Below are 27321 nucleotides of genomic sequence, written 5' to 3' on the forward strand. Positions count from 1 at the left end.
GGCACCATGGCTTCGGTAGGAACCGAGGTGAGTGTGTGAGCCTTATCCTCGGCCAGCTTCTTTCACTTTCTCGCTATATTTCGCGTCTTGGAAAAGGTGTTGCGCCCCGGCGGCCGGGCACCCCGTGAATAAACGGGATAATTGTCGGTCTGGAGGCGTCGGTTTTGTCGTAACTTGGCCCAGTTGCCAGCCTGGACTCTCCTGCTTTTGTGCCGTACCGGAGGGCAACTGAGTGTGCAGGAAGATGCTGCGCCCGGGAACATGAATGGTCCGTGCGGGCGGGATGTGAGCTCTGCTCCGGGGGATTTTTAGTCATTCATGGTCCAGACTCGTGTCACTGTCCTGCTTGTGCCCAGGTTTAATGGTCCCAAATAAACCAGAGACAGACAGACATGCGTTTTTAGACGACATTAAACACGGTATAGCTCTATTGTATGTCACCGGCTTACTGCTGGCTAATTTATACAGTGGTGTTTAGCTAGCTGCTAGCAGCCGTGCTAGTTAGCAGACTGGATACACTTTCTCAAATCGACACAAAAACTGAGTCTTGAGGTTGAAATCTTTAATCGACAGAGGAGTCAATGTGATTAGGAACAATACGGCTCAGTGCTCGGCTGATATTGTTATCTTAGTGTGCTGTACAGTGTGTTAGCTCCTACATGATAATTGATGCAGTCAAATGAAGGCAGCATTGACTGTGCTGCTTATAACCTACCAGTGTAAACATATTAAACTGGCTTTGATGCTCATTGCAGGATTTGACTTAACGTCACACTTTTATCAAGAAATATGCTGCTGCTGTTTGGTTGTCTTTGTCAGCTATCTGCAGTTGTTTCCATGCTTTCAGTTGATGTAAAGCACTCCGGAGCTAGTTGTAACAAGTTACATTATTGTGTTTAAGCAAGGTTTGATTAGTAAAAAAAAGATGATTAAACTAGCGCAGATGTGTGCACATGTATCAGCTACAGTCTTTGTTTCTTTTTCTTTTTTCTTTTTGAGAGAAAGGATCCAGTGTTGTTCGGCAGAGGTCGCTCCATCCGCGTTGTGATGAGATCTGCTTGTTGAAAGAGTGTGGAAGTAGCAAGAGAAAGCTTTGCAGCCACTTCCGTCGGCTTTCATGTTTTTCGTTCCATGTGATATGGTTTTGCATTGGAGAGATAGGTTCCACTCACCAAAATCTGTGCCATGCAGGTGGTTTTAATTTTTATTTGCTGATATTTTCACATTTTTGTCTCTCAAATGTCTCCAGTATAATTGAGGTGAAAGGAATTTCATTGTGGGTAAAACGTTGGTAAATGACTCAGATACATATCTTTTCATAAACAGGAACAGCCAGACCTCCATGTGATCAGTTTTAACAGGGACTACCAAAGAAACTGACCCAATAGAAACAGTTGTTAGTGATTGCTATTGGACTGTGTTTTATATTACTGTGAGTGACATCTATGAGTTATGCACTCTTGGTTGGACAGATTAGAGAGTTGAAGGAGAGTATTTATAAAGATGTCATATCTATGTGCAAAGCTATTAGAAAGCAACTCCAATGAAAAAAGGTAATGTCTGCACTCATATCTAAGCCACAAAACTTTAATCAGGACACTGTTTCATGGTAAGTGTGCAGGTGTTGCTTTTTTCGCAGATATATTATAGACCAATGGATTCTACAATTAATCAAAATATATATATTAATAAGTAATAAACAGATAACTCTAATCAGACACTGCAAAAGTTGTGTACCAGCTTCCAGAGTTCATGTCGCACTGTTGATTTTCTATGCTTGAAATTAACAAAGGAAGTGAAAGAGAAGTTACCTCCCGTGCTGCAATAGCTCTAATTTTATCAGGCTTCATTTGCATTGTTCAAACAGTAAGCAGTTGTAGCACATAAACAGCGATGCTTTTCATAGATAATATATCATTAAGTGTCATGTTTTTACTAAAAAGGTATAGGTTACAGCTTGAGGTAAAGTAGTAAGTGCATGGCGCCTTTATGGTATTGCATTACATTAAGCAGGTGTTTCTAATTTCCTGGTCACTGGTCCTTGATGCGTGAGTTTCATTCAGCATTCAGTTACCGTGTGCATTTGGACACTAGACACAGCAGGAGAAGACGTTTGGTTGAATGTGAAGCAGTACTTTGGGCACTTTGGTTGAAGTACATAGTTTAGGTGAAATGGTTTTGTGACAGATACCATCGAGTTGATGTCATGTACTCTCAGGCGAGACCTGAATTCTAGGTTATGATGGTGCAGCTGAAATAGAGTGTAACAAATGGAGAAGACTACATATCAGTAATTAAACCGAGCCCTTTGTCAGGCATGGTTGATATGCAGATTGCTTTATCACTTTGTGTAGTTGAGAAATCAAATGACACAAGTTTTTGAAGTGTGGTCTGCGAAAGAGCAGAAAAAACTGAATGTGAATGTTCTTAATTAAAACCACTTTGCAGCACATGTGCTCTTTTCTACTTGCTTTTTTGTTCTTTTCTTAACTTTTTATTGGTGAAGGATACTGTGATAAAATTGTAGACATAAAACATAAAATGTGCATTTTATAAAGCCATCAAGACAATAGAATAAAGATAGGACAAGAACAGACAAAAAAACAGATATAACTGTTAAGGTGAGGTGGTAGGTAAACATGTTTGTTTTGTGATCGGTGTGGTTTGGAAGTGGGTGAAAGAGTAAGCAATTGAACTGACTGTGAAATTTGTGTTGTTATCTCCATACTTGCATTGCCACATGTGGTTAAACATGTTGTACAAACTAGTTATTCTGTAGTGTAGTATTAGAGTCTATAGCCATGCTGGTGGCTTCACACAGTTGTTTCAATTTTGTCTGAGGCCACAGTGCCAGGCTTTAAAAAACCCTGCGCAGTGATGAAAAGTCAGGAAGTCAAAGTTATTATAATACATCCTCTGGGGACCATGAATGTGGGTACCAAATGTCTGAGCAATCCATCCTATAGTTAGTGATAGGTATTTCAATAATGAAAAAGTAATGGTGGTGATGGAAGAAAAGTCAAATGATCATCAAAGTCATTTGAATACATCATCTGGGAGCCATGAATGCCTGGACCAGTTATACCAATTTTGTGCAAATTCATCAATTCGATGTTGGAATATATCACCACCTATGCTGGTAACTGTGACCAGCTGGTGGCACAAGAGGACATGTCTTTCAAGAATATCTTTCCTTTAACAGCTGTAGATTTTGTAGTGTTGTGATGTTACACCCTGAATCACAAATGTCATCCTAATGGTGGTACTAGAGGAGAAGTCAGTGGTTCACCAAAGAAACTGTTAATCCTCAGGGAAACATGAGCGCGCTCAGTAAATTTCATGGTAATCTACTTTATAGATTTTAATGTGTGTTGGGATTATTGGAAATTTTGGCCTGATTGTGGTGACATAGAAAAGCTTACCAGGTGACCAAAAACAGGAGATTAATCCCTTGGCACCATGAATCTACACAGCAAAATTCATAGAGATTTGCCCTTTTGTTTTTGAGACATGTTTGTCATAGTGTTTGTAAAGGGGAGGTTTGACCATATGGCCAGGGCGGTCTCTTAAATGATAAGGAATCCTACTCTTGAAGACTATGAATGAAACCAAAGCTGTTTCAAAGTGGTTGAGACAGTTGTTGAGATGTATATTGTTGGCCAAAGTGTTTGATGGATGGAAATGTGCGTGTTTGCTGGGACTATGTTGTTTTTCACTAAATAGGTAAATACTTGACCTGCTGTGGTGCTAGAGTAAAAGTAAAGTGATCATCAGAATATCTAGGGGTACGCTAATTTTCTGGGGGACAATGAATATCTTTATCTTTATCAAACCTTATTGCAATCCCTCCATTAGCTACCAAGATGTTATACACCAAACCAAGCATGTTAACTTTATCATTGTGCTAGAGAAGAAATCAGGGATCACCTAAAACAGTTGGCTTCATCCTCTGGGTCATGATGTCATGGCAATACATCCCATAGTTGTGGAGATAGCTCAGTTTGGACCAAAGTGACAAACGAAAATTGATATTCAGTGAGGCAAGTAGCATTATGGTAAGGCCTTGTAATAGTCATCTGCTTTGTTTCAACATGTTGTCCCTGTTACTGTTTAGTAAGATGTCTGGTTTGTCTCTTCATTGTGTAACTTTCAATCTGTGCAATGGTGAATGTAGACATTAGCTCTAATGGGCACACACATTTGTTATGGTGTAGTTACAATGAGTTTCACATAATAGTGTCACAGGCTCCTGGTTTTCTCATATGCAGGATGAAGTTCAGTCATATCTTATGGTTGGCCTCCTTTTGTGTCTTGTGGTTGTTCCATAGCTCGTAGTAAACTGTTCCAGTATTTATTGCGTTGTAAATTTTCTTTACTACCCTGTTGGCTTTACTACTGCTCTTGCGTATCTATCTGATTTTTCTGTATGTTTTACATTTCTTCAACTCTGCCATAGTTGGAGGGAAGTGCTTATGTCCCTTTTTTTCCTGCAGCGATTGCTGAAAGTTGATAACCCTGACCTCGTTGTCGAGATTAGTTCTCCATTGTTATGTTGTGAAATAGGACAATCCATGAACACCTATATATCTGCATTCCTATATATCTGAGAATTCCCTTAAAGGGACAAAACGTTGCACTTTTGAAAATGACAAACCTCTATTTCTCTTGTGATAATTTATGACCAAAGCACATCATTTAAGCAAATATTGTGAGAAGTTTGCTGGCTCCACCTGCTGAAATGTGAGGTTTTTCTGCTTTTTCTCTGATTAATATCTGTGGCTACTGTACTGTTTGTCAGACAAAACAACCAACTGACACATTATGAAAATGATAATAAAAACAAGCATTGTGAAAATACAATCTGAATGTAGCCCAATCATACAACAGTACACAAAACTCATAAAGACCAGAGGACAGTAGAAAGCTCTTATAAATATGCTTTATGCTGAGTGGGTGTCCTACATTTGTATACCTGTGGAAGTTTGTAGCATATTACACTGCTACAGTTGATCTCTTCTCATCCTTTTGTTGTTGCTTTTGCAACTTTCTTTCAGGCTTTTTCCTCAATGTCAACTTGGACTGTTCTGTGACTTAATATCTGGTGCATGGTCTGGCTGGCATGGTTTGTGTTTTACTGCCTTGATTGGCTAGAGGCTCACTGGAGACAAAAGACTCTCCTGTTAAGAGGTTTTGGATGTGAGCTGATGTTGGAAAAACAGAAAAAAGTTTGGCTCCCCAGGCTCTTCACTGACATTCAGTTTGCTTCTGGGGCTTTTAGTCTTCCACCTCTGCTATCTTTCCTCCTCCTTTAGGTGCTCTTCAAGTGGCTGTGCATGCACATCAGCTTTGTGGCAATAAAAGTCAAGAACAGTAATAAACTAGAGTGGACTGAAATGACAAAGTACACACAATGTAGGCTAAAGATTTGCAGTGAAATGATGAGTTAGTGAGGTATGTGTAGGATTTAGAAAATGTATGTAAATGACTTGTATGGAAGATCTATTCCAATGAATGTCTCCATTTTCAAAGAGGTCTTCCAGTTTAAACAAATGGAGTGGTGTCACAGTTTGAGCTGACTGAGCATGCTCTGTGGAGACCCTCTGAAGAGGAAGACCGACAGAGGGAGCCACCAGGTCACATGACCGGCGAGGTGAATGTGCATGCGGGGAAAGAAAAGGAAAAGAGGAACAATCTGTTCGACACGTTCTCTCTCTCTCGCTTGCTCCCTCTCTCTGTCCTCCCCCCTTCCCTCTCTCCTCTCTCTCTCTCTCTCTCTCCCAATCTCACACACTCTCTCTCTATCTCTCTCTCTCTCTCTCTCTCACTTTCTCACGCACACTCTGCCTCTCTGACGCCTTCCTCTTCTCAATGGAGGCCATGAGAAGAAAGCAGGTATGATGCTTCCTGGAAGCACACAAGGGAAAAGACATGTTAGATTTTATACTCTTCACCCTTGGTTGCTTTTGAATGGTCTGAGGAGATGCAAAGTCTAGCTTCCATGCTCCTTTTTTAGGCATTTTCTATTAAAGTTACAATCAATTGGTTTGAGCTCTTGCTGTCTTCCTGTTGAGATGGTTTCTCAGTTTGTAAGATGTGCTTCTTCTCGAGACACTTGCTGCAGTTTTGTCAGCACCTCGTTGCTCTCAATCCCTGAAATTGAGGGCTTGATCTTGATGATTATTACATTTTTTGGTAGCAGTGCTGCTGTATCAAAGAGAGATTTGAGTCTGCCGTGTTGGATGCTGTTGTTGGAGAGAATGAGAATCCTCATGGATTAGCACAACAGCTGTATTTAGAACAATCACCACACAGGAAATACGATGTCAGTCTTGATACGGGAAGATGAGTGTGACCTCCTGAAGATCCGGAAACTACCCTGACCGTAGCACTCAGAATCAACCTCCTTTTTTCTTTTTCTCATACCTTCCTCTGTGCTCTGTCAGTGTATCCCTCATGGTCAATGTATAATGAGGTCTCTGGGGATTGAGTGTATGTGCAGCCGAGGCAGTATGATCAGGAATATACTGGAACATGTGGCTGCAGTGGCTCCTTATCAATCCAAAGGGTACCTGTCTGGCTGTGGCGTGAGCTTTCATGTCTAACATCTTCCTGCTTTCTGTCTGGTTAGACCTTACATGCATTTATACATCAGTTTGTATAATGAGTCAGTGGAAAGGTAAATAATTAGCATATGTTGACTTTTCTGCTTTTATTTGGGGATTGCAAAGTAAAAAGCTGACAGGAAATTAGGAGAGAGAGGAGAGGTGACAAACCAGACTGTAGCTGGGGTTGTTGCAATCCCAGACCTGTATTTTTTGATTTATTTGCTTTGAGAATAAGCAAAGTCAAGAACCACATTTGTTTAGAAAAGTGGCTCCGGGCTCTAGACTTCGGGATCGGGACAAATACAGGGTCGCAAGAAACATCAAAGAGTTAACACAAGATCAGGTGTTTTTCTGGCTTCCTTCCAATCTATGCCTTTTTTCTTGGGAGATACTTCATAGTCTCCCCTTTTTAGACCTCTTAAAATTATTCAAATTCAAGTAATTCTGCTCACAGCCTGCAAACGAAGCTTCAGAAGAAGCTGCTGCTTCATTTAAAAGGACAAATTGCCCCAAAACTGTGAGAACCATTGCTTCAGACGATCAGAAACGGTACCCTTTTTATTTTCTCCGCCTGCGTGCAATGTATGTGTGTACTTTTTTCATTGTTGGATCTCATCGGGGCGTCGGGACCTTGCTCTTGTCACACACAGTCTAACAGCTGATTGTGTGAGGCGGTTGTGCTTTTGTGTTTAGGTGGCTCTGACTTGTATCCAGGCCTCTTGCAGTAGATCTAAAGATAGGTCATATCAGAGCGAAGGTCCGGGGGCCTTGTCGCATACCAGGTTCAATATAATGTTGTAGGGATTCTAAGCAGTCAAGACAGTGAAGGATTGAACAATCAGAGTATATTATTAGCAATAATAGAAATCAGTTCTAATCTATTAAGACCTTTTTTCTAATTAGCTTATTTGCTGTCTTAGGAAAAAGTCCAACCTTTGCATATAAGTTCCGAACCATTGGCTAAAGCTTTGATCTATTCTAACATATTTCCATTTTTTTTTTTAATGTGCTACTTATGGTTTCTGATCAGCACTCTTAGCCTTTGCTTCACATTTGGAGCTTCTTTCAGCTGCCCCTCCATATCCCCATCCACAAGCCTCCAGACCTTCCCCATCTAGTGGAAAACTGCTGCAATGGCCGCGTTAGTGTCAGTAAACAATCTGGTTGCGAAATGGCGGAGATCTGCAGACAGCCTTCTCTGTCTCCCTTCCCCCCCTTCTCCTTTCTGTTCTGCTGTGTTGGACGTTCCACTTTCCACCACTAGGGGGAGGGCTGAGCCTGGTGTGTGTGGGTTTTTTTTTTGGTAACTGACTTTCCTCAACCCATGAACAAAAAAAAGGATATTTTTTTTCATGGATCTTTTCTTCACCCTCACATGTGCTCAATAGATTCATTGAGGATTGTCCCCAGACAAGATGTTCATTGGGAAACACCTCAGTTATTCTGCTTACAGGCCAGCTCCTGGATCCTGACCTTGTTGCTGTGTAGTCCTTGGCTCAGGCACTAAGGAGAACATGAGAAATCTGTCCTGATGGCTCATTTTTAGTTGGGTCTAAGTCATAGGCATGTTTCAGACTTAAAATCAGAGGATTTGCCTGTCAGAGACCTTGGAGAGGAGTATTGAAGCAGGAAATGAAGCTTTCAGTGGTCTGTTGCAGGTCTTTTGATTGGGCTAGTTTGGAGAAATAGTGTTTCCTCTATTCTCTTGGAACAATACAACATAGCATCTGCTCTTACTCCTCTCTAGATAGGAACCCCTGCCTTAAACAGCACATATGCCTGGGGTACCTAGCTTTTTTTCTGAGCCACACTTTATCAGCTCTATCAGTCATTTGGTATGTTTGGTTATGCTGCCCTCCAAGGACAAACTGACCTAGGACTTTCCTTTAAACATTTGATGTAGAGAGTGTGAAAGGATTGGAACAAAGGTGAGGGGGTTTGATAAGAAATAATGAAAGCAAAAGTGTGGATTCACAATGCTTTCCTCCCGGGCCTTTAACTCGAGGCCTTTTTTTTCCCAGAGTGAGCACGAGGTTGACGGTCTGCTCTCACAGAAGAGATGTCTTACATTTCCTGGTGTCACCTCTTGAGCCGTTTGCTCCTGTGAGATGTAAATAGGGTCTGTGGGTGGTTGAGATTTCTTTTGAAGCTTGTGGCAGGCATCTACTCCGCTGGTTGACTGTAGCAAAGGAAGAGAAAGAGAGAGAGAGAGAGAGAGAGAACAGACAATGAAAGTGCACCGGGGTCGACCTCACACTCTTGGCTTCCTCCATAGTCTTTGATTCTGACAATGATGCATCACTAACAAGTAGCAATGGCAGGTTTTAGGTGGCCCTCTAATATTCATACATACTTGCTCTTGGACCTGTATTTTTGCAGATATGTTACATAATTGCTTAGTCAGTCACTAGAAGATGAATTGGCACCAATTTTTATAACTGTTTAAGGCTTAAGCTATTTATTAAAGCAACATGCCAAATAATCTCTTCTTCCAGCTTGTAAAATGTGACAATTTATGGCCTGTCTCTGTTTTTAATTTAGAGACTCCTGCAACAATGATTTCCTCTTTGATGAATATGTCAGCATTTTTTTCCCATGTAATCTATGAAGCATTTAGTCTTCAACTGTCTCATTTTGATTAAAACATCAGAATATTCAATTTGCAATGATATAAGAGAGAGAAAAGCGGTATGTTCTCACTTTAGAGAAGCTGGTACCAGAGAATGTTTAGTATTTTTTCTTTAAAAAATGGCATAAACAATTAATTTACTGATTAATTGTCATTATGTCAGCATCATGACTGTAAATTGAAAAGCTTTGGTTTTGGACTCTGGAACTAAACAGGTGCTTCAAAGAGGCTACCCTGGACTTTGGGAACCTGTGATAGACATTTTTTTTAAGTGTTGGCTTTTTACAGACTAACTGGTTGGTTTGAAAAAGTCATAATTTATTGAAAATAAAATAATTGTTAGTAGCAGATGTAAATGTAATTTCTCCTCTGTTTGTTCTTTCAGCCCACTGGTATAGCCAAGGGCAGCTTGGATAAGGGTTCATCCACAAAAAAAGAGGGACACGATCCAGCGAGCAATGGAGAGGAGAAGCCAGGTAAACTTGAAAGCATTTAATTATTTCTTGAAATGTATAAAATGTAGTTTGCCTGATGTCTTTGGTTTTGGTCCATAGATGGAGACAGAGAGGTAGCAGCCAGACTGGCCTCTTCCCCCACAGCTGAGATGATGCTCAACGGCAGCAAATGTGACAACATGAGGCACAAGAGTCCAACGCACAGCTCGACAACAGGAAACAAGACTTTACTGTTGGTGAACGAAAACGGCACGTCGGACGCGGAGCCACCGCACGGCTCCGTTACCGGCAGCAATGGATTCATTCTCGTTAAGCAGCAGCAGGAAGGCAACGCTGCAGCGACGCCGAGTTTGGGAGTATCCCCTCACAGGACTAACTGGTTGCCTTCTGGCTCACCAACAGGGGGGCACACAGCCAAACCCCTCCCCAGCTCGGCGTCTGGGTGCGCACAAAGTTCAGGCGCACTAAGGACTGACCCCAGTGCGGGGACTACGTCGGGACAGGGGACACAAGACACTAAAAATGGCACAGCCCCATCTCCTGCACCGGCTCCAGCACCTGTCACGATACACAGGGCGCGCAAGACCATGTCCAGACCTGCTGTCAGCCCGGCACAAAAGGTAAACCACACTCAGTGTTTGACTTGATAGAAAGAATTTGAATTTAGTTTTCTGTTTCATTACTCTCTTAAGGCTGAGTAACAGAGTTGAAATCATTATCACAATGTAATTAAGAATATTTATCCAACATCATTATACACTAACTGATAAAATGGTCAGTCCAAAGGGGCTCTGTGCAAGTTCTTCCACGTTAACCTGGGGAAACTATTTCTTTATGGAGCTGGCTTTGTACAGAAGGCTATTGTCATGTTGAAACAGAAAAGGGACAAACACAAACTCGCAAAGATTGAAGCACATAATTGTCTAAAATATAATTGTCTGCTGTAATATTTAGATTTTGCTTCATTGGGACTGAGGGACCCAAGCAGGGTCAGACCAAAAATATACCATGTAAAGAACCAGTCTATGTTTGGGACATTTTTTTACTCAAGTTAAAGAGATGGTGTGTCCAAACATCTGACCGGTATTTTATGTCCACATAGTTTTGGTCATATTTCTATTGTATTATTATTAATATGACCTTCATTTGCACAGGTTATCTCATTGAGACATGAGGTCTCATTTTCAAGAGAGACCTGTCCTGGACAACATAACACTACAATACAACACTTGAGTTATAGAGAAATGAGTTAATGAGTACAGCACACGAAACATTAGTGAATGTGCGAAGTGCGAGGTGATGAACAGATTAAAATACTAAGAATAAGAGCAACATCAGATAAAACTCTTCAAATGTGTAAAAAAAAAAAAAAAACGTGTTGTTTTTTGGTAAAAATTGTGAAAATCCCAAAACAAACGGTCTGTAATTTAATCTGGACTTGCTAACATGATGATCATAATATGTTTGGTTCCTGTCACCTGCAGCTTCTTAACAGGGAATTAAGAGAAGCAAAGAGTGCCAAAATGGAGACTAAAGTTGCACCTGATGCGCAGAAACCCTTGCAGCAGTCCCCCACTCAGAACCATCTACCTCAGAGTCCTGCGAAAACGCCAGCTTCAGCACAAACAGCTTCATCAGCCTCACCAGCAGCACCTCCACCAACTCCAACTCCTGCAGCCACTTCAGCTCCTCCAGCTGCGGCCCCAGCCAAGCTCCAACTAGGTCAGACAGATTCCAGTCACAAGTCAAAATACACATGCCGAGTCCAACTGTTGGGGGAAAAAACTGTTTTTTGTTCTTGAATTTCATTGAAAAGTAATCAAATGTAATCAGTCACAGTCTTTAGTGTAAATCTTTCTGGTCTTGCACTGTAGGCTCTTACTCAGGAGGATTGTCATCCCGGAAGAAAAAGAGGAGGATGGGAACGTACAGCCTGGTTCCCAAGAAGAAAACCAAAGTGCTCAAGCAGAGAACGATGCTGGAAATGTTTAAGGAGCTCCAGCAGGCTGACAAGAGCCCACAGGTCTGTGTTCCTCATATTTATTTAAAACAAACTCAACCAAACGAACAAATGAAAAGTCTTGATACCGTCTTTTAGCCACATCTCATTTTTGTACAAATAATAAATCAAAGTAATTTTATTAGTTTTTTTATATACCTTTTGAATACTTTTAAATGCTTTTTTATTGGTTTGCCACCTTTCCCTGGTCAGTATTAAATCACTGAAGTGAAAATGTGTAATGTAGATTTATTTTTTTAAACACATGCAGCCATACCAGAACACTGCCTGAAGAAAACTACCAAAAAACTTAAAAAAATAAACAAGATCATAAATCTTAGCAGACATTCAATGGAAATTCGCTATTTTGAGATCGCTATGGTCATCTTTAGTCCCTTCTTATCTCACAGCCTAAAGAGGTAGCAAATATAAACGGCGAGAAGGTGGAAAATGCATCTGAGGAGGAGGAGTCAGAAGATGTAGAGTCTGAAGAGGAGGAACGTCAGCAGCAAGCAGAGGGACCTGCCAAGGAAGCAAGTCGAACATATGAACCCATCTCTCAGGTTGGGACATCCAAGCTGTTTTCTTCTATTCACATTGTCCCAACATCACATGGTGGTATTTTCTATTTAATGTGTAAAGTGCTGAATTTGAAGCCCTTTAATGGAAGTATTGTTGAAGGCAGCTGTGTTGAGTCATCTTGTTGGCAAAGAAAGTTGGTGAAAAATTAGGGTCTTGGACAATATCAGTGTTGACATGATGGGTGGATGTACTGTGTGTTAAATGTGAGTGATGAACTCTTTTTTTTTTCTCTGTAGGCGGGTGATGAGCAGGAGTCTGAAGACTCAGGAGAGGAAGATGGAGAGGAGGAAGGCACAGAATCAGACTTGGTAAGATCCACTCACCATCATTTCTCCACATAACAACGTCAAAGTATTACATTTCATTTCTCATAGCAGCTCTTTTGTCTGAAGGCAGAACAAAAGTGAGTGCAGTAAAATGTTTTATCTCCCATTATTATTAACTAATTGTTTTCTGTCCATTCTTTTATATCATCTCTGTGATTGAACTCCATTCTCTGGCTCAGAGCACAGAGTCTGGTCTGAAGAAGAAGTTGAAAAAGAAGACAAAAGGAGACAGCGCGTGGCTCAGGCCATCCAGGAAACGAAAGAGGAGAATAAAGGCCAAAGGTGAGCATCACACTTAGAATGTACTAGCTGCTCACTTGTGGTTCACATGAAACTGAAACTCACGACATTTACAAAAAAAAAATCTTCAAGAAACAACAAGAAACAAACAAGTGTTTGTTTGTCAAGTTTTTCAGTAGTGAAACGTTTATTAACCGATTGCTGTCGTTCTCCTCAGAAACTGAGGAGGTGGTTCAGCCTCAGGCTTCAGCTCAGGCCCAAGCAGACAACGAGAAGGAGTACACACAGATCCCTCCACCTGAGTCTGTCAACCTCAACAAGCCCCAAGAGCCTGATGCTTCTTCTCAGAACGAAGGTGAGCTCAGACAAAAGGAGGGAAATCATAATCCATCCAATCCAATCCATGTGTTTTACCCACTATATGAAGCTGAGTTTTCAATTGTGTATTATAACCAAGGCAACCTCATTCATTGTGAGCCCAGGTTGAATTTAGGTGTCTCCACAAAGTCAAAAATGTTCCAAATCTATACAGTGTCTTAAAATGATAATCTCTCTAATAAGTCTCCTTCCAATATAAGACCAATACCTTCTGCAAAAAAAGCATCAATGAGCCACACTGTCCTACATAACACAACTTCTTGACCTTGTACCGAATTTCTTTGAGAAAAGTATTATGTGCTCAGTGTAATGTTACAACAATGTTTCACATATATCTGTGTCAGGAAACTGAAGAATAAGAGTTTTGTAGAAAACCATACTTATATTTCTCAAAGTATCACCAAAAGTAACTCGGCTTTCTTTGTTGGCAACACTATCAAAAAAAAATTAAATTACTGTCTTTCCTTGCAGACACTTCACAATCAGCCGTCGAGGAGGCTCAGGAGCTCCCGCTCTGCAGCTGTCGCATGGAGACACCCAAGAGTCGAGAGATTCTCATCCTGGCAGACAGGAAGTGTATGGCCACCGAGAGCGTTGATGGACAGCTGACCCGCTGCCAGAGCGCCGTACTGAAACATGAAATGATGCGTCCCTCCAACTCAGTGCAGCTGCTGGTTCTGTGTGAAGACCACCGTAACGGCATGGTGAAGCACCAGTGCTGCCCCGGCTGTGGCTTCTTCTGCAGGGCTGTGAGTACAGAGTCACTTATTGATTTCAGGCCTTCAGCTGTGTAATCACTCTGTTATACGTCCATGTTCCTGTTGTTCTGTGCTGTGCTTAACTATTCAATAAAGGCAAAATGCCAAAAAAAAGCAACTGCCTTCTTGCACTTTTCTTGAAAAAGGGAAGCTGTGGTTGAGGTTATTGTGTTGTCATTCTCTCTTCATATACCACTATAATGACCAGTACTGACTTTGTCATGCTTCTAAAGGAATTTCTTAATGTGTGCATTTGCTTATTTAGACTGTGTTTTTCATCATGCAGGGAACCTTCATGGAGTGCCAACCAGACGTCAGCATCTCTCACCGTTTCCATCGTGCCTGTGCCTCAGTGCTCAAAGGTCAAAGTTTCTGTCCCCACTGTGGAGAAGAGGCCAGCAAGGCCAAGGAGGTCACCATCGCCAAGGCTGACACCACTTCCACTGTACCCTGTGTGCTCACTCACGGACCTGCCACGCCAGGGGCCTCCGAGGGCCGGGCAGACACCACCACTGGCAGGTACATGACAAACTGTGGTACCAGAAAAGGAAGCAAGTTCACTGACAGGATTGGCGAAAGAAAAGTTAATGTCAAGAAAATATAACTCTTACTGACCAACTATTAACAAAGGAAGCAACTTTTTCTTTTTGTTTTCCCTTTAGAGCAAATTAAGAAACATATTTTCCTTTTTTAAAGAGGCTTTGGGCTCATATAATATAAGGATAACCTAACAAGTTATTCACCCACTGTACAACTAAAATATCTTTTACTGTTTGTTTTCAAGCTCTTCTCGTCTGGCTATGGGTGCTGAGGTCAGTGGCAGGGCCGACAGCTCACTGCCCATGCGTTCTGCACATAACCTCGACATCTCTGCTGTTCCCGGGTCGTCCAGGACCACAATGCTGCAGGCCAGTACAGGGACAACAGTGCCATCTACAGTCCCTCCAGGACCGCCCAAAGAGACTTTTGAGAGCATCCTGGTAGCTCTTGACTCAGAGAAGTAAGTTGGACTACAAGACTTTTACTTTCATCTGTCTTGGATGACCAAAAGCTTGGACTCTTTCAAACAAACACACACAAACATTTTTTCTTGTACTTGTTTTGATCAGGCCCAAGAAGCTGCGTTTTCATCCCAAGCAACTTTACCTCTCAGCCAAACAAGGAGAACTCAAGAAGGTCGTGCTTATGTTGGGTATGTCTATAGTGTTATAAAAGCCTCATCCTGTTGTCAAAAATTCTTATCTACCTTGTTATATCTTGTAGTTCTTTGCTGTATATTGAACTCCCTTCAGTTTTTATCCAAATGTCATTTTTATTGAAATGGTTTCCATTTCTTTGTCTCATCTTCCAGTGGATGGTATTGACCCTAACTTTAAGATGGAGTCTCAGAACAAACGCACTCCACTCCACGCTGCTGCTGAAGGAGGACACAAAGACATTTGCCACATGCTTGTACAAGTAAGATTATCTTTCAGTTTTACCCTATAGTTACTCCTGTGGTAACTTTAACATCAGGTTTTAAAGTGAAAAACCAACTTTTTGATTTTGAAACTTGAGTTCTTTAATGGTCAGCAAGCACTGCATGCATGTATGTGGTTGCCCACCAGAAACACTGTCAGCTAAATACAGTCTTAAATTGTCTTTTATCCAGTTTTAAAATACACTTTTCAGACCTTTGTTGTTTTTAAATTGTATCTTTTAACCAGATGAAGGATTTTAGGCATCGGACGCCTGGATTTTAAGTTATAAGTGAGACATTGGCACCGACCGAGTGAAACTGTACATCTGTGAGGGAAAGACATTCCCTTCCATGCTGTATGTTGACTGTCACCTACTATAGAAAGCTAACACAAGTATCACGCACCTCAATGAAGACATGTGCAGACTATCAGATGATCTAAAACAGAAGGATATTCTCTTGTCTAGTTACATTGGACTGCCTCCATTCAGGCAAAAAAGAAAACCTGCAATGAGCTTGGCTGTTTCTTCTGCCCTACCCCAAATTCCCAGGCCACTTGGTCCGGGGTGGTGGTTAGACACATCAAGAACAGTGGTCTCCAGCTGGACCCATCTCATGTTCTCTATCTCTCAAACTGCTTTGGTACTCTGGCTGTGGCAGCTCCAGTCCACCCAGCAAATATATCCATGGCTGGCGCTAACACACACGCTGTCCAGTCTCACCCTTGCTGCATTTCGGACAGTACTCCATTGCCTTCAGTTATCACCACAGATGTCCCGCCAATGGCTATCCCTGCTGCTTGCGCTCCATCCTGGGTTCATCCATCCAGGCAAAACAGCTGGAGCACTGAAGTGCATCCCAGGGCTATGGTCCCCTCTTTGGTAAAAGTACCTCACGAAGACATCTTCAATGTGTCCTCCTCTCCCTCCTGTCTCATTTATGTTCCAGCATGTTTACTGTCCTAATACTGAAACCTTTTGTTATCCTGGGCCTGAGGTACTCAACAATAATGCAGTGCTCCATGAACCACCGCAAGACAATCCTTCTACATCCTCAACGGTCACACATGTTGGATCTGATAACATTAAGCTTAGTTGTAGGGTGACTTTAATTGACACTATCTAGGAGTCTAGCAGACAGACAATTATTTCCAGACCTCTGCCTTTTCCTCAATTTGGAGACATGAAATTCAACCAGATGCGTCAGCTGCATATCTGGCTTAAAGAACTGTGCTGTGCAATGGGAATTCCTTTTTGGGGATAATGGCTCTGTTTTTTGGAAGCAACCCAACCTCTTTGCATGGGATGGACTACTTCTTAACTGAGAAGATAAACAACTGTTAGCCACAATCTTGAACTCAGACTGAGGTCCTGTAAACCGTTAAGACTGAAATGCACTTTATGTAGGAACTGGTCATAGATCAGCCATTTTGCAAGTCAGTCCATAAAAATACCTCCTACCACACTTCTGCAGCTGTAAATAGTGACATATTCTCCATTCCTGTAGTTGGCTGTCGCAATAACACAAAGAAGTACTGGGGCGGGCCTACTCTTCACAGCAGTATTAACAGCACATTAATGTCGCACTGATCCCTCATTACGGCTAAAACATACACAACCAAGTGAAAATGGACAGTCCCACCACCCCACACTCTGAACTTAGCACTTTTCCTGTTCAGCAAAGACGTCTTATATTAATGATTTTACTTCTGAATATGGTCTTAGCTTTTTATTTTTATCTGAAGGCTGGCTTACTTAAAGTGCTTTTAGTTTTACCTGCTCTCAATGTTCTTTTGGTTGTTTTCTAACATTTGGATACAGTGATTATCAAAGCACAACAGCTCATACTCACTGTGATTTTACTGGCCACCCAAACATGACAACTTCTTATCTGAGTGGCCATTTTAAATTTCACACTGATTCGAGGGTCTTTTTCAACATGTACATTTATGTCAATGCACTGGAATTAGTCATTACTTGGGTTAGTGATGTTGACATTTCATCCAATATTTCTTTATGCAGATTTAAAACTACCAATTAAAACATAAAAGCTCCTGTCCGTTACATAGGATGAAACCCAATTATGAACAGGACCTGTGAAGCCAACTGAATCCTAAAGCTATTGAATTAAGATGTCATGATCCCACATTGTCAAATGTAGCAGTGAGATCAAGCAATAATAAAATGGTAATTCTCTGTGCGTCATTGTTGATCTTAAGGTCATTGATTATTTTTAGAGCTCTTTCAGTGCCATCATTCGCTCTGTAACCTGACAGGTTTCTGTCAGGTTTTTCTTCAACAGGGGTGAGATTACAGCAAAATGCTAGTCTGCGGGGAGCTATAAATAATATTTATTATATTATTTATTTTATTATATTATTTTATACTTATTCATTTATAAAGCAATGAAAGACGGTTTTGAACAGTTTAATAGGGATGGAGTCAAGAGAACAAGTGTAACTGGCACTGAATCACTTCCTCCAGTATTCTGGAGTTAACAGGTAAGAATATAGACATTGAATCCATGGCAGTAAATTGGTGTGACAGTGACAAGAGGCCAGATGTATTGCTAAAAGGAATGAATATTTGATCTCTAATGTGAGAAACCTGAAAGAAAAACAGCAAATTGTTCGTGTTTGGTCATAGAAACAAACACACGAGGGGTAGATTTGGTGGGATTAATCAGTTTTTTCAACTGAAAATAATAGGCATGAGGCACTGTAATTGCTTATCATCTGAGACTTCACATCAACTTGTAATTTTATTTCTCCAATTTGTACTTGTTTGCTGTTTCTTCAAGGTGCTTTTGGTAGTCAACATATTTTTATGGTTTTGGTAGGAGCAATGTGATCAATGATCTGAGTCCAACTGCAGTGTACAACAATTGTAGTTAGCTTGTTTCAATCTATCAGCTCATTATTAACGGTCTGATCAAGCCAGGTTTCTATCAGTAGGATATAGTCTAGTTTGTGAGCCATAATGGCATCTAACATTTACGAGCACAAGGAGAAGTATTAGCAGAGTCAGACAGAGAAGGCTTATAGATGGTTGTAAGTTGATTTTCTTATTTGCTTGTTAGTGGACTTTGGCTTAATGTTTATTACTGCTTTAATAGGAAATGTCTGTGTGCAATGAATGTCCTCAGCTAAATCAAGTTAAAAATTCAACCTCCAACCTGCTCTTTATGAAATGCTAGTAATTGGGGCACGCAATATGGCACAAGGTGAAGGCCTTGCATGAGTGTAATGTCAGTTCAGTGTTCATGGGCAACAGATGGGATCCTTCCTGGTAAGGGTGAAGACCATATGGAGTGAAGAAGAGTTCACTCCAGTTTATATAAGTTGAAATATCATCAAAAAAAGGGGATATCCCTACTCCTACAGTAGCCTTTAAACCAGATGAAGCTGTCTTAGGTGACTGAAATCAACATCACCAAAACAAGGCAAGGGGTGGACCTGAAATGATCAGTTGCTTACCAAGAATCAAGCTGTGTCGACAAAACAATGAACAGGATCTGCGGTTGCTGTTATTAGCAACTGTTTGGTGAACCTCATCATGGAGCACATCAAAGCAATTTGAAAGCTTAAGTGGCAGCATTTTCCCTTCTGTCTGCCTCTACCAAACACCTCTGACATACGATCTTTGGCTTGGTGGTTGAGCAGGGGGATGCAATCTTGAATCCCTCTGGATGGTGTTTGAGATAGCTGAGATCATGACTGTGATCTTTCTAGACTGTGCACCTGCTACCTCGACAGTTCTTAGGGAAGTGATATCTTCCTTAAGGTTGGTGATACTCCCTGGATCAGCTGACAGTCTTGGCAGGGCATGCTGATATTGTTTGATACAATATTGAGCAAGTCAGAAATTCTCCCACGCTGCTCTCACTCACAGGCGTACGGTTTCACTTAGGCCGATGGCTCTTTGCAGTCAGCCTGTCACAACCAGAACACTCAGGAGGCATCTTCCTCTCTCAGATAACCGGACTCGGTGATCGAAACCGGCAAAAACACTGAATAATTCAGTCTTACATTAAAAACTGTTGTTTGGCAGAGACAGGCCAACTGGAGTGGCTGGAGTATATTGAAAAATATGGCTAAAAGCTGGATAAAAGGTCAATTTTAGAGATTCTGGTGGTACACACAGACGCTAATGCATGCATATCAGCAACGGGGGAGTCAGTCTTATTTAACTGGTAGAGATTTTTTCGTCCGCCTGGGTGCTAACGTGTGATAGACTCATGGTATTGATTATGGTATTCCTCAAGGAAGCATCCTTGGACCAATTTTATTTTCATTATAAATTCTACTACTTGGAAACATAATTAATTATCACAACGTCAATTGCTATTTTTAGTAATAAGATAAGGAGAAAACTGGATTTTTTTTAATAGGACCCAAAGCAGCAAGAGAATAACTGCATACAATGTTGGTCTGTTGGTCTCAATGGTGGTCTTTGTACTGGATTACCTTTAAAGTCTATAGGAAAACTACAGCTAGTTTAGAATGCTGCTGTCAGAGTCTTAACCATAACAAAGAATATGGATCACATCACCCCACTGCTTAAGACACTGCAGCGGCTACCTGTATCTTTCAGAGTTGAGAATTTTAAAGTTATTTTAAGTTGGTTATAACCTTTAAACTTCCTCCTTACATGAGAGATCTTTCATTTTATGTTCCAGTCAGATCACTAAGGTCCCCCACCACTTCTCTTTTAAATGTTCGTTATATGTCGCAGAAAAGTAACGGTGAGGCTGTCTCCTGATTTTATGCCCCTTATCTGTGAAACACACTTCCTCTGGGTATCACAACAGCTAGCTCTCTCTGTATTTTTAAAGGGAAATGAACTGACTTATCTTTTCAATCTCACTTTCAGTTTTAATTTGGAGTTATGTTTTGGTTTTAGTTTTTAAGTTTTAATCATAGTTTTTTATATCAGTTTATCCCTGGTGTTTATTGAATTCTATTTTAAAATTGTTGTTTTATCGTTGTCATTTTAAGTCTTGCAAAATTTTATTTCCTCATGTGTTTTCGTTTTTGTTGTTTTTAATCTTGCTTTGTGAAGCAAAGCGAAGCTAACTGTTTGTATGAAAGGTGCTATAAATAAAGTTGAGTTGAGTTAGTGGTTGCATTTTACATTGTCTGTCTCATGTGTGCCACTTCAGGCTGGTGCAAACTTGGATATGTGTGACGAAGACCAGCGGACACCACTGATGGAGGCCTGTGAGAACAACCACATGGAGGTGGTCATATACCTGCTGAGAGCTGGAGCCAGCGCCACGCACAAGGTAAACCTGCATGTCTTCAGGGCATCAGAGGCAGATGTCACACATGTAGCTAAATGTTGTATCCTCTTAGACAAGTTATTTAATACAGGGTGTCAAACTCACCAAAAATTGACATTCAAATATATATTTTATGAATATGTTTAACTTGAGAACTGATCAACAACTATTTCTCTGCTCTTCTCAGGATGTTGAAGGGTTCACTTGTCTCCACCTAGCGGCAAAGTCTGGTCATTACAACATTGTGGAGCACCTTCTGACCACAGGATTAATCAACATAAACTGTCAGGTTAGTACATTTTCACATTTTCCTTCAAACCTCAGTGATTTCTGGAGTAAAGATTTCCACATTGAGAACTCATTAATGTCAGTAGCAGTTATTTCTGGCCATTCACAGATGCACATCTCTGTCCATGTGTCTTTATACTTACAGCTGATTTATTAATGATTCAGCAGTGTTCAGTTATTAGTTCTTGACATTTGATTGTCAGGATCATGGCGGCACAATTGATTGAATCTAAAGGGATGAATTAAATCAATTATAATAATTCACCTGTCAAGGAGAGATGAGCTGGAATAATAACTTAATTATTTTCCCCATCAAAATAGAGTTGTATATTCCATAAGGTGGCTGTATGCTTGGCTCTTCTCTCACCTCTGCACAGCTGACCAATCACTGCATGAGTTTTCCATCCCTCCACAGAGTTTCAACTTTTCTGTCCAGCTCTCCTTTATCCTTCATGACACAACAATTTGTCACCCTGCATGTGAACAACAGCACAGCAACACAATTTTTTGCAGAGTTAAACTACTGATCTAGACCCAGGAGCTGATTAACGTAGCTGGAAGCAGGGGGAAACATCTGGCTAAGCTCCGTCTGAAAGTTTAAAAAATACAATTAACACATTATATCTCATTTGTTTAATCGGTACACAAATAAGGGAAGTTCACACACAGCTCTGTTCAAGGTGTCGTAACGAAAAATGTGAGGAAAGGATGCAACAGACACTAAGAAATAAAGTTGTGACGTGTCTTTTTCTTTTATGTTTCCATCAAATGCACTTTTATGCCAGTAAATCAGATATAAAAAGAGAGAGAGCTCAGAAAAATGACTTCACTGCTTCACTGTATCTTTGCTTGAAATGTCAGACCTTGCAAGTAGGAAGCCATCAGGACAACTGTGCTGTAATCACACAATCTGTCCTTGGATGAACCTTTGCACCAAATTGGAGCAGCACTGTTTCAAATTAAAATACAATTCTCATTGATTATTTGAAGAAAAGTACTGTTTTTCTTGGGAATGATCATTACGTTGTTCTTTTTGTGTCGTTTTAAATGTAATCAGCTGATCTGTGGTCTGCTTGCTGAGCTTGAAAGAATATTTTTCCCTTCAGGATGATGGAGGTTGGACAGCCATGATCTGGGCGACAGAGTACAAACACGTGGACCAGGTCAAGCTGCTTCTGTCCAAAGGAGCTGACATCAGCATCAGAGATAAGGTTGGTTAAGACTTCTGTCCACTCTGTGTTTTGACATACTTTACACAAGAGTCACATATTATCTAATGACGGTTTATGTTAACCTGTTTTAGGAAGAAAATATCTGCCTTCACTGGGCAGCGTTCTCTGGCAGCGTGGAGATAGCAGAGCTGCTTCTGAACACCCGCTGTGATCTCCAGGCTGTCAACATCCACGGAGACTCTCCTCTACACATCGCTGCTCGGGAGAATCGTCTGGATTGTGTCACGTGAGTTGTTGTTTGAACTGTAGTTTAAAAACAAAAAAATATTGGAAAGAGCAGTTTGAGAAGTTATTTAAAACCGGCTTGCTGTTGATGATTAGTCAAATTTGGTCTTTATCTCCTCAGGCTTTTCTTGTCTCGAGGAGCAGATGTGTTCCTGAAGAATCGGGAGGGAGAAACTCCTCCAGATTGCTGCGGCCACAACTCAAAGGCCTGGGCAGTCCTCCAGGCCAACAGGAGGGAGAGGGATGCTAAAAACGCCAGGAACAGTCGAGCAGAAGAAAAAATCCTTCACAGGTTGAAATCATACTGTGTTTACTCCATCAACGGGAGTGATTAAGCAGGCTTTCCGATGGAAAAAATCAGTGTTAAAAAAAGTGGGCTGGGCTTGGGTTGCCGTGTAGTAAGGAATACAAATCAGGAGATGAACTGCTATCCAGGAAGGCCAGGTCAAGTTAAACTCTTATTGGACCAAAAAATACTGCAACGGTTTATAGAATACAGAGAGAAAAACTCTTCCTCATCTTGGGAGGGATCCAGCTTTAATCTAGCAGGAATGTGTGCTCACACTAATTTGATGGTTCAACGCACCTCAACGTCATCTGGCGACACACTCCTCCTCACCATTATGTATGGTCTGTTTACAGTGACATAGCCCTGGGCCAGGAGAGAGTCCCCCTTCCCTGCGTCAACGCTGTCGACAGCGAACCTTACCCAGACGACTACAAATACATTTCTGAAAACTGTGTCACCTCTCCCATGAACATCGACAGGAACATAACACACTTGCAGGTGAGTCACAGGCCACCACATCAGGTATTCCAAGAAAAATGAAGATGTTTTTTTTTTCTTTCTGCGTGGCAGTATCACGTGACTGATATTATTGTTCTCCTCTTTGGCATACAGTACTGTGTTTGTAAAGAAGACTGTTCGACAAGTATCTGCATGTGTGGGCAGCTCAGTCTGCGCTGCTGGTACGACAAGGTAAGGATGGATATCTACTCGGACAGACCACACAATCCTCTTTAACAAGATATAACTGAAAGTATGTGGACACCCACGCAACGTATACAGCCGCATGCGATCACTGGACATGTCACTCCAACACCACGGGTATGAATCTGATGATATAACAGCCTCCGCTTTTCTGGGAAGACTTTCCACAAGATTTTGGCAGTGATGTTGGGTGATAAGGCCTGGCTCGGTGACAGTGTTCAGCCTGGTGTTAAGGTCAGGGCTCCATGCCTCCAGGAACTGTTGTCATAAAGTTGAAAGCACGCTATCGTCTAAAATGTCCTACACTGTAGTGATTGGAAAGACTTTATGGTAGAGTAATATGCACGCTATGGTACCAGGACACCCTGGTCACTGGAAATCTTATCCTTTTTCCATCACCTTTAGAGCGGACGTCTTCTTCCTGAATTCTGCCGTGAGGAGCCTGCCATTATCTTTGAGTGTAACCATGCCTGCTCCTGTTGGAGGACCTGCAAGAACCGCGTTGTGCAAAATGGACTCAGGTATTAGAAATGCATTTCCATGCAAAAAAAAAACATTGTATGACATAAAGAGCATAGTCTGTATAAATACAGAGTATCCTTTCTTCATCAAGTGATTTCTGTTTTTTTTTTGTTTGTATAAGACAGTCAGAAGGAATTGAGAAATGTAAACATACACGCTAGTAAAGCACAGAGGGCAGAAGCTGCAGCCTTGAACAGCTGTTTACAACCTCTGTGGTGTTAGAACTGTGTAGGGAAGCACTATTCAAACATCTCAGTATAAGGCTGTGTTGTGAATGTAAATGTAGATAAATGCTATAGAGAGAAAATTTAAATAGTGGCTTAAAAGTTGTGTATCTTCCAGGACCAGGCTTCAGCTCTTCAGGACCAGTAAGAAGGGCTGGGGTGTCCGGGCACAAGAAGACATACTGCAGGGGAGCTTTATATGCGAGTAAGTCCCATTCACAAATACAACACTGTTTCAACATAAGTCTCAAAAGACCGTAATACCACGCAACCACAGCTTGCATCCTCGCAGGTCTGTCAATAAGTTTGGAAAATGATTTTAATATCTGGGCATGACAGGGAACAGGTGTGTTGTATCACTCTTTCACCAATTTAAATAAAACCCTGCTACTCTCTCATGTGCAGTGTCTGTATTTCCTGCCAGATGGTAGCAGCTCAGACTCTGAGCACAACACACAAGAGGTGTATTTAATTATTCATTCTGCTTTTCATGTTCAAAAGTGCTGTCATTGATACTTTTTTTATTTTTTATTTAGTGGGTTCTGTGTGCAATTTCAAAAAAACAAAACCTTCTGGAAACAGTCTTAAAGAGACAATTCCAGATCTTAGCATTGTCTGTTCAATAAAAAGCTGTTGCTGGGAGATCTGGACAGTGTGCCAGACCTTTTATTTCTATCATAACTTGCATGTGTTGGCAGAGAAAGTACCGTAACTTAAAAGAATCCGTCTGTGTTCTATATTTTTTTTTAACTGTCAGTGCATCCCATGAAAGAAAACCCCACCACAGCCAATTATGTTAGTCTGTCTCTTGATACGTTTCGAGTTATCTGCTCTGTTTGTGACATTCAGTCCCAAACGTCCTTTTTTAAAACCTGTAAATCTTTAAACATTGCTCACAAATATATAGTTTCCTTCGATGAAAAAGGCTCAGTAATTCCCTAAAGCTGCTGGACACTGCTGTTTTTAACAAACTTCACTTTAAACAGGAGGAAATAATTTACTTCCTGGAGACTATTTTCGTTTGTGGATTAATAAACATTTGCTGCGCTGTGAGTATTTATAACAGCAGGATGATGTGTGTTGGATTGATAGGTCTGTTTTTAATAGTCTGAAACAGTAATCTAAAACAAAAAGGTGTTTTTTTTAATTGAGTAGTACACCTATTCGTATGTCTAATATATGTGTGGTTTTATTTATTGAATTAAAAATAACCTTTGGGGTTAAATATTTATAAGATTTGAAAATGCATCAGAGGTTTACCTCCAGGGATGTTAAATCTTTGAAGCTCCGTATCTCAGAACTGCAGTCTTCCCGAATAAAACCTTATAATTCCAGGCTCATGAAAGCTGACGTATCGTAAACAGCGCCGGCATTAAAATGTTCTGGTGATGTCTACCTCTGCTGACGGGTCACTTGCTTTTGAACAGGTACGTCGGTGAGATCATCTCCGAAGCAGAAGCAGAGATGAGGCAAAATGACGCTTACCTGTTCAGCCTGGATGATAAGGTAAAAAAACACACTTTCTTAGTCCGTCGTGATCCACTGATATAATGTTTTCACTCTCATTTCGGCTGTGTGCTTGAAGCTTCTTTTTTTTTCTTGGGCCTTTCATTTCTTATTCCCCCTCACAGCCTCAAGATTTATACTGCATAGATGCCCGTTTCTATGGAAACATCAGCCGTTTCCTCAACCACATGTGCGAGCCCAACTTGTTTGCGTGTCGAGTGTTCACGACGCACCAGGACCTGCGTTTCCCACACATTGCCTTCTTCGCAAGTGAAAACATCAAGGCTGGAGAGGAGCTTGGGTAAGACCATTGTTTGTTTGCTTTTTGAACACTTGTACATATCGTCTTTGATCTTGAACAAACTATGTAATGATGACACTGCTTCTAAATGACTACAAACACATTATTGGCATGTCTGTGCTGCAGTCTCTTAGTATTTTCCTTCAGTTTTAAAAAGTCTAGAAGGTTTTTGATTAAGATTTTTTGCTCTTTCACTTTCCCCTCTCAGATTTAACTACGGCGACCACTTCTGGGAAGTCAAAAGCAAGCTGTTTAGCTGCGAATGTGGCTCTTCCAAGTGCAAGTACTCATCGGCAGCCATGGCGTCGCTGCAGGCGGACAGCACGCCGGAGGACCAGCAGCAGCCCAGTGCATCACCTGACACCAGCTCTTCCAATAGTCCCTCCAGTCCTTCTTAAAAACTTCTCACACTAACCTTCAATACACGTATACATAACTGACGGACACACAGGGACGCCTGTCATTATCCTCTATGACCTTTGAACTTTTATCAGTGAACTTGTACTGTATCTCCACTTCTGATTAAACTCATGGACCATCGACCTTCGTAAAATCCCATAAAAAGGTATGACAGAGCAAGATGCACAATCCGGGAACTTACTGCTCCTTTATTCCACCTTGTGTAACACGAACAGCAGGGGGCGGTGACGTCATGTTCAGCAAATAATAAACAGTCTTTACATTTCGTACATAACTTTACTGGGAAAGATAACTGTGCATTTAGTCTTTCTCGTTTTTTTAAGATAATTTGTTGACGACGTTAAATGGCTTTACTCTGAGTCATTATCAAAGAATTTCGGGGACGAGGGTATCGTCTTTTTTTGCAAAGACAGCCTCGGCGTACAGCTGGGTGTAACTTGTTTGACCTTTGCGGTCATTAAATCATGAACCATTCCAGCAAAATTAGCTGATAAATAATGAATTACGTTGCCACTTTTTTTTGTGTGTCATTTCATCTTCCTTGCAGTGTTTGAAAGGACATGTCCATCATTTGCCACCACAGCTGGAGATGAATTTAGTGAAATGATGTGAAAGACAAAGAAATTGTATAAAAAGTGGACTGTTTTTTTTTTATTTGCTACTCAATTGAGTATAGATTGTCCATTAGAAAGATGCTGTATTATTCCTCAAAAATGAGGTGTTTCTAGTCTGAATAAATTGGCCGACCTTTTTATTAAGCATGTTTAAGGGGATCTTAATGTGTCAGATATTTTCCCACAGTTGTGGAAGAATTGATTAAACTGAAAGAGTTTTAAAAAAAAAAAAAAAGAAGAAGAAGAAGAAAATGGTGCTCACAAAGGTTTTTACTTTTGTTTTCATT

General features: G+C 41.0%; 1 protein-coding gene across 3 annotated transcripts; it reads left to right on the forward strand.

The window, feature by feature from the left end:
* Positions 1–55: 55 nt before the first annotated feature.
* On the forward strand, positions 56–27181 carry ehmt1b (euchromatic histone-lysine N-methyltransferase 1b). 3 transcript variants are annotated; one of them, XM_053339986.1, is made up of 26 exons: positions 56–268; positions 9620–9710; positions 9789–10309; positions 11174–11411; positions 11564–11712; positions 12099–12251; positions 12507–12578; positions 12776–12878; positions 13054–13191; positions 13686–13963; positions 14259–14491; positions 14757–14972; positions 15082–15164; positions 15324–15430; positions 20592–20714; positions 20899–21000; positions 22106–22210; positions 22303–22457; positions 22578–22748; positions 23099–23243; positions 23358–23435; positions 23853–23968; positions 24312–24398; positions 25621–25699; positions 25825–26000; positions 26209–27181. In XM_053339986.1, the coding sequence occupies exons 1-26, from the start codon at positions 266–268 to the stop codon at positions 26396–26398; spliced, it is 3912 nt and encodes a 1303-aa protein (XP_053195961.1). In that variant the 5' UTR covers positions 56–265; the 3' UTR covers positions 26399–27181. The 3 variants fall into 3 exon arrangements, with proteins under 3 accessions (XP_053195961.1, XP_053195960.1, XP_053195962.1); XM_053339985.1 differs by lacking the exon at positions 56–268 and adding an exon at positions 5827–5892; XM_053339987.1 differs by lacking the exon at positions 56–268 and adding an exon at positions 7044–7154.
* The last annotated feature ends 140 nt before the right edge of the window (positions 27182–27321 follow it).

This window comes from Scomber japonicus, chromosome 19, assembly GCF_027409825.1.
Source record: "Scomber japonicus isolate fScoJap1 chromosome 19, fScoJap1.pri, whole genome shotgun sequence".
Taxonomy (NCBI): Eukaryota; Metazoa; Chordata; class Actinopteri; order Scombriformes; family Scombridae; genus Scomber; species Scomber japonicus.

Bases quoted from the DNA above. Each gene is read 5' to 3' on its own strand.
- ehmt1b (XM_053339985.1), top strand. From the start codon at position 5,869: ATGGAGGCCATGAGAAGAAAGCAG. The intron at 12,252-12,506 runs GTTGGGACATCC...TTTTCTCTGTAG, and splicing joins CATATGAACCCATCTCTCAG to GCGGGTGATGAGCAGGAGTC. The intron at 12,879-13,053 runs GTGAGCATCACA...CGTTCTCCTCAG, and splicing joins GAGGAGAATAAAGGCCAAAG to AAACTGAGGAGGTGGTTCAG.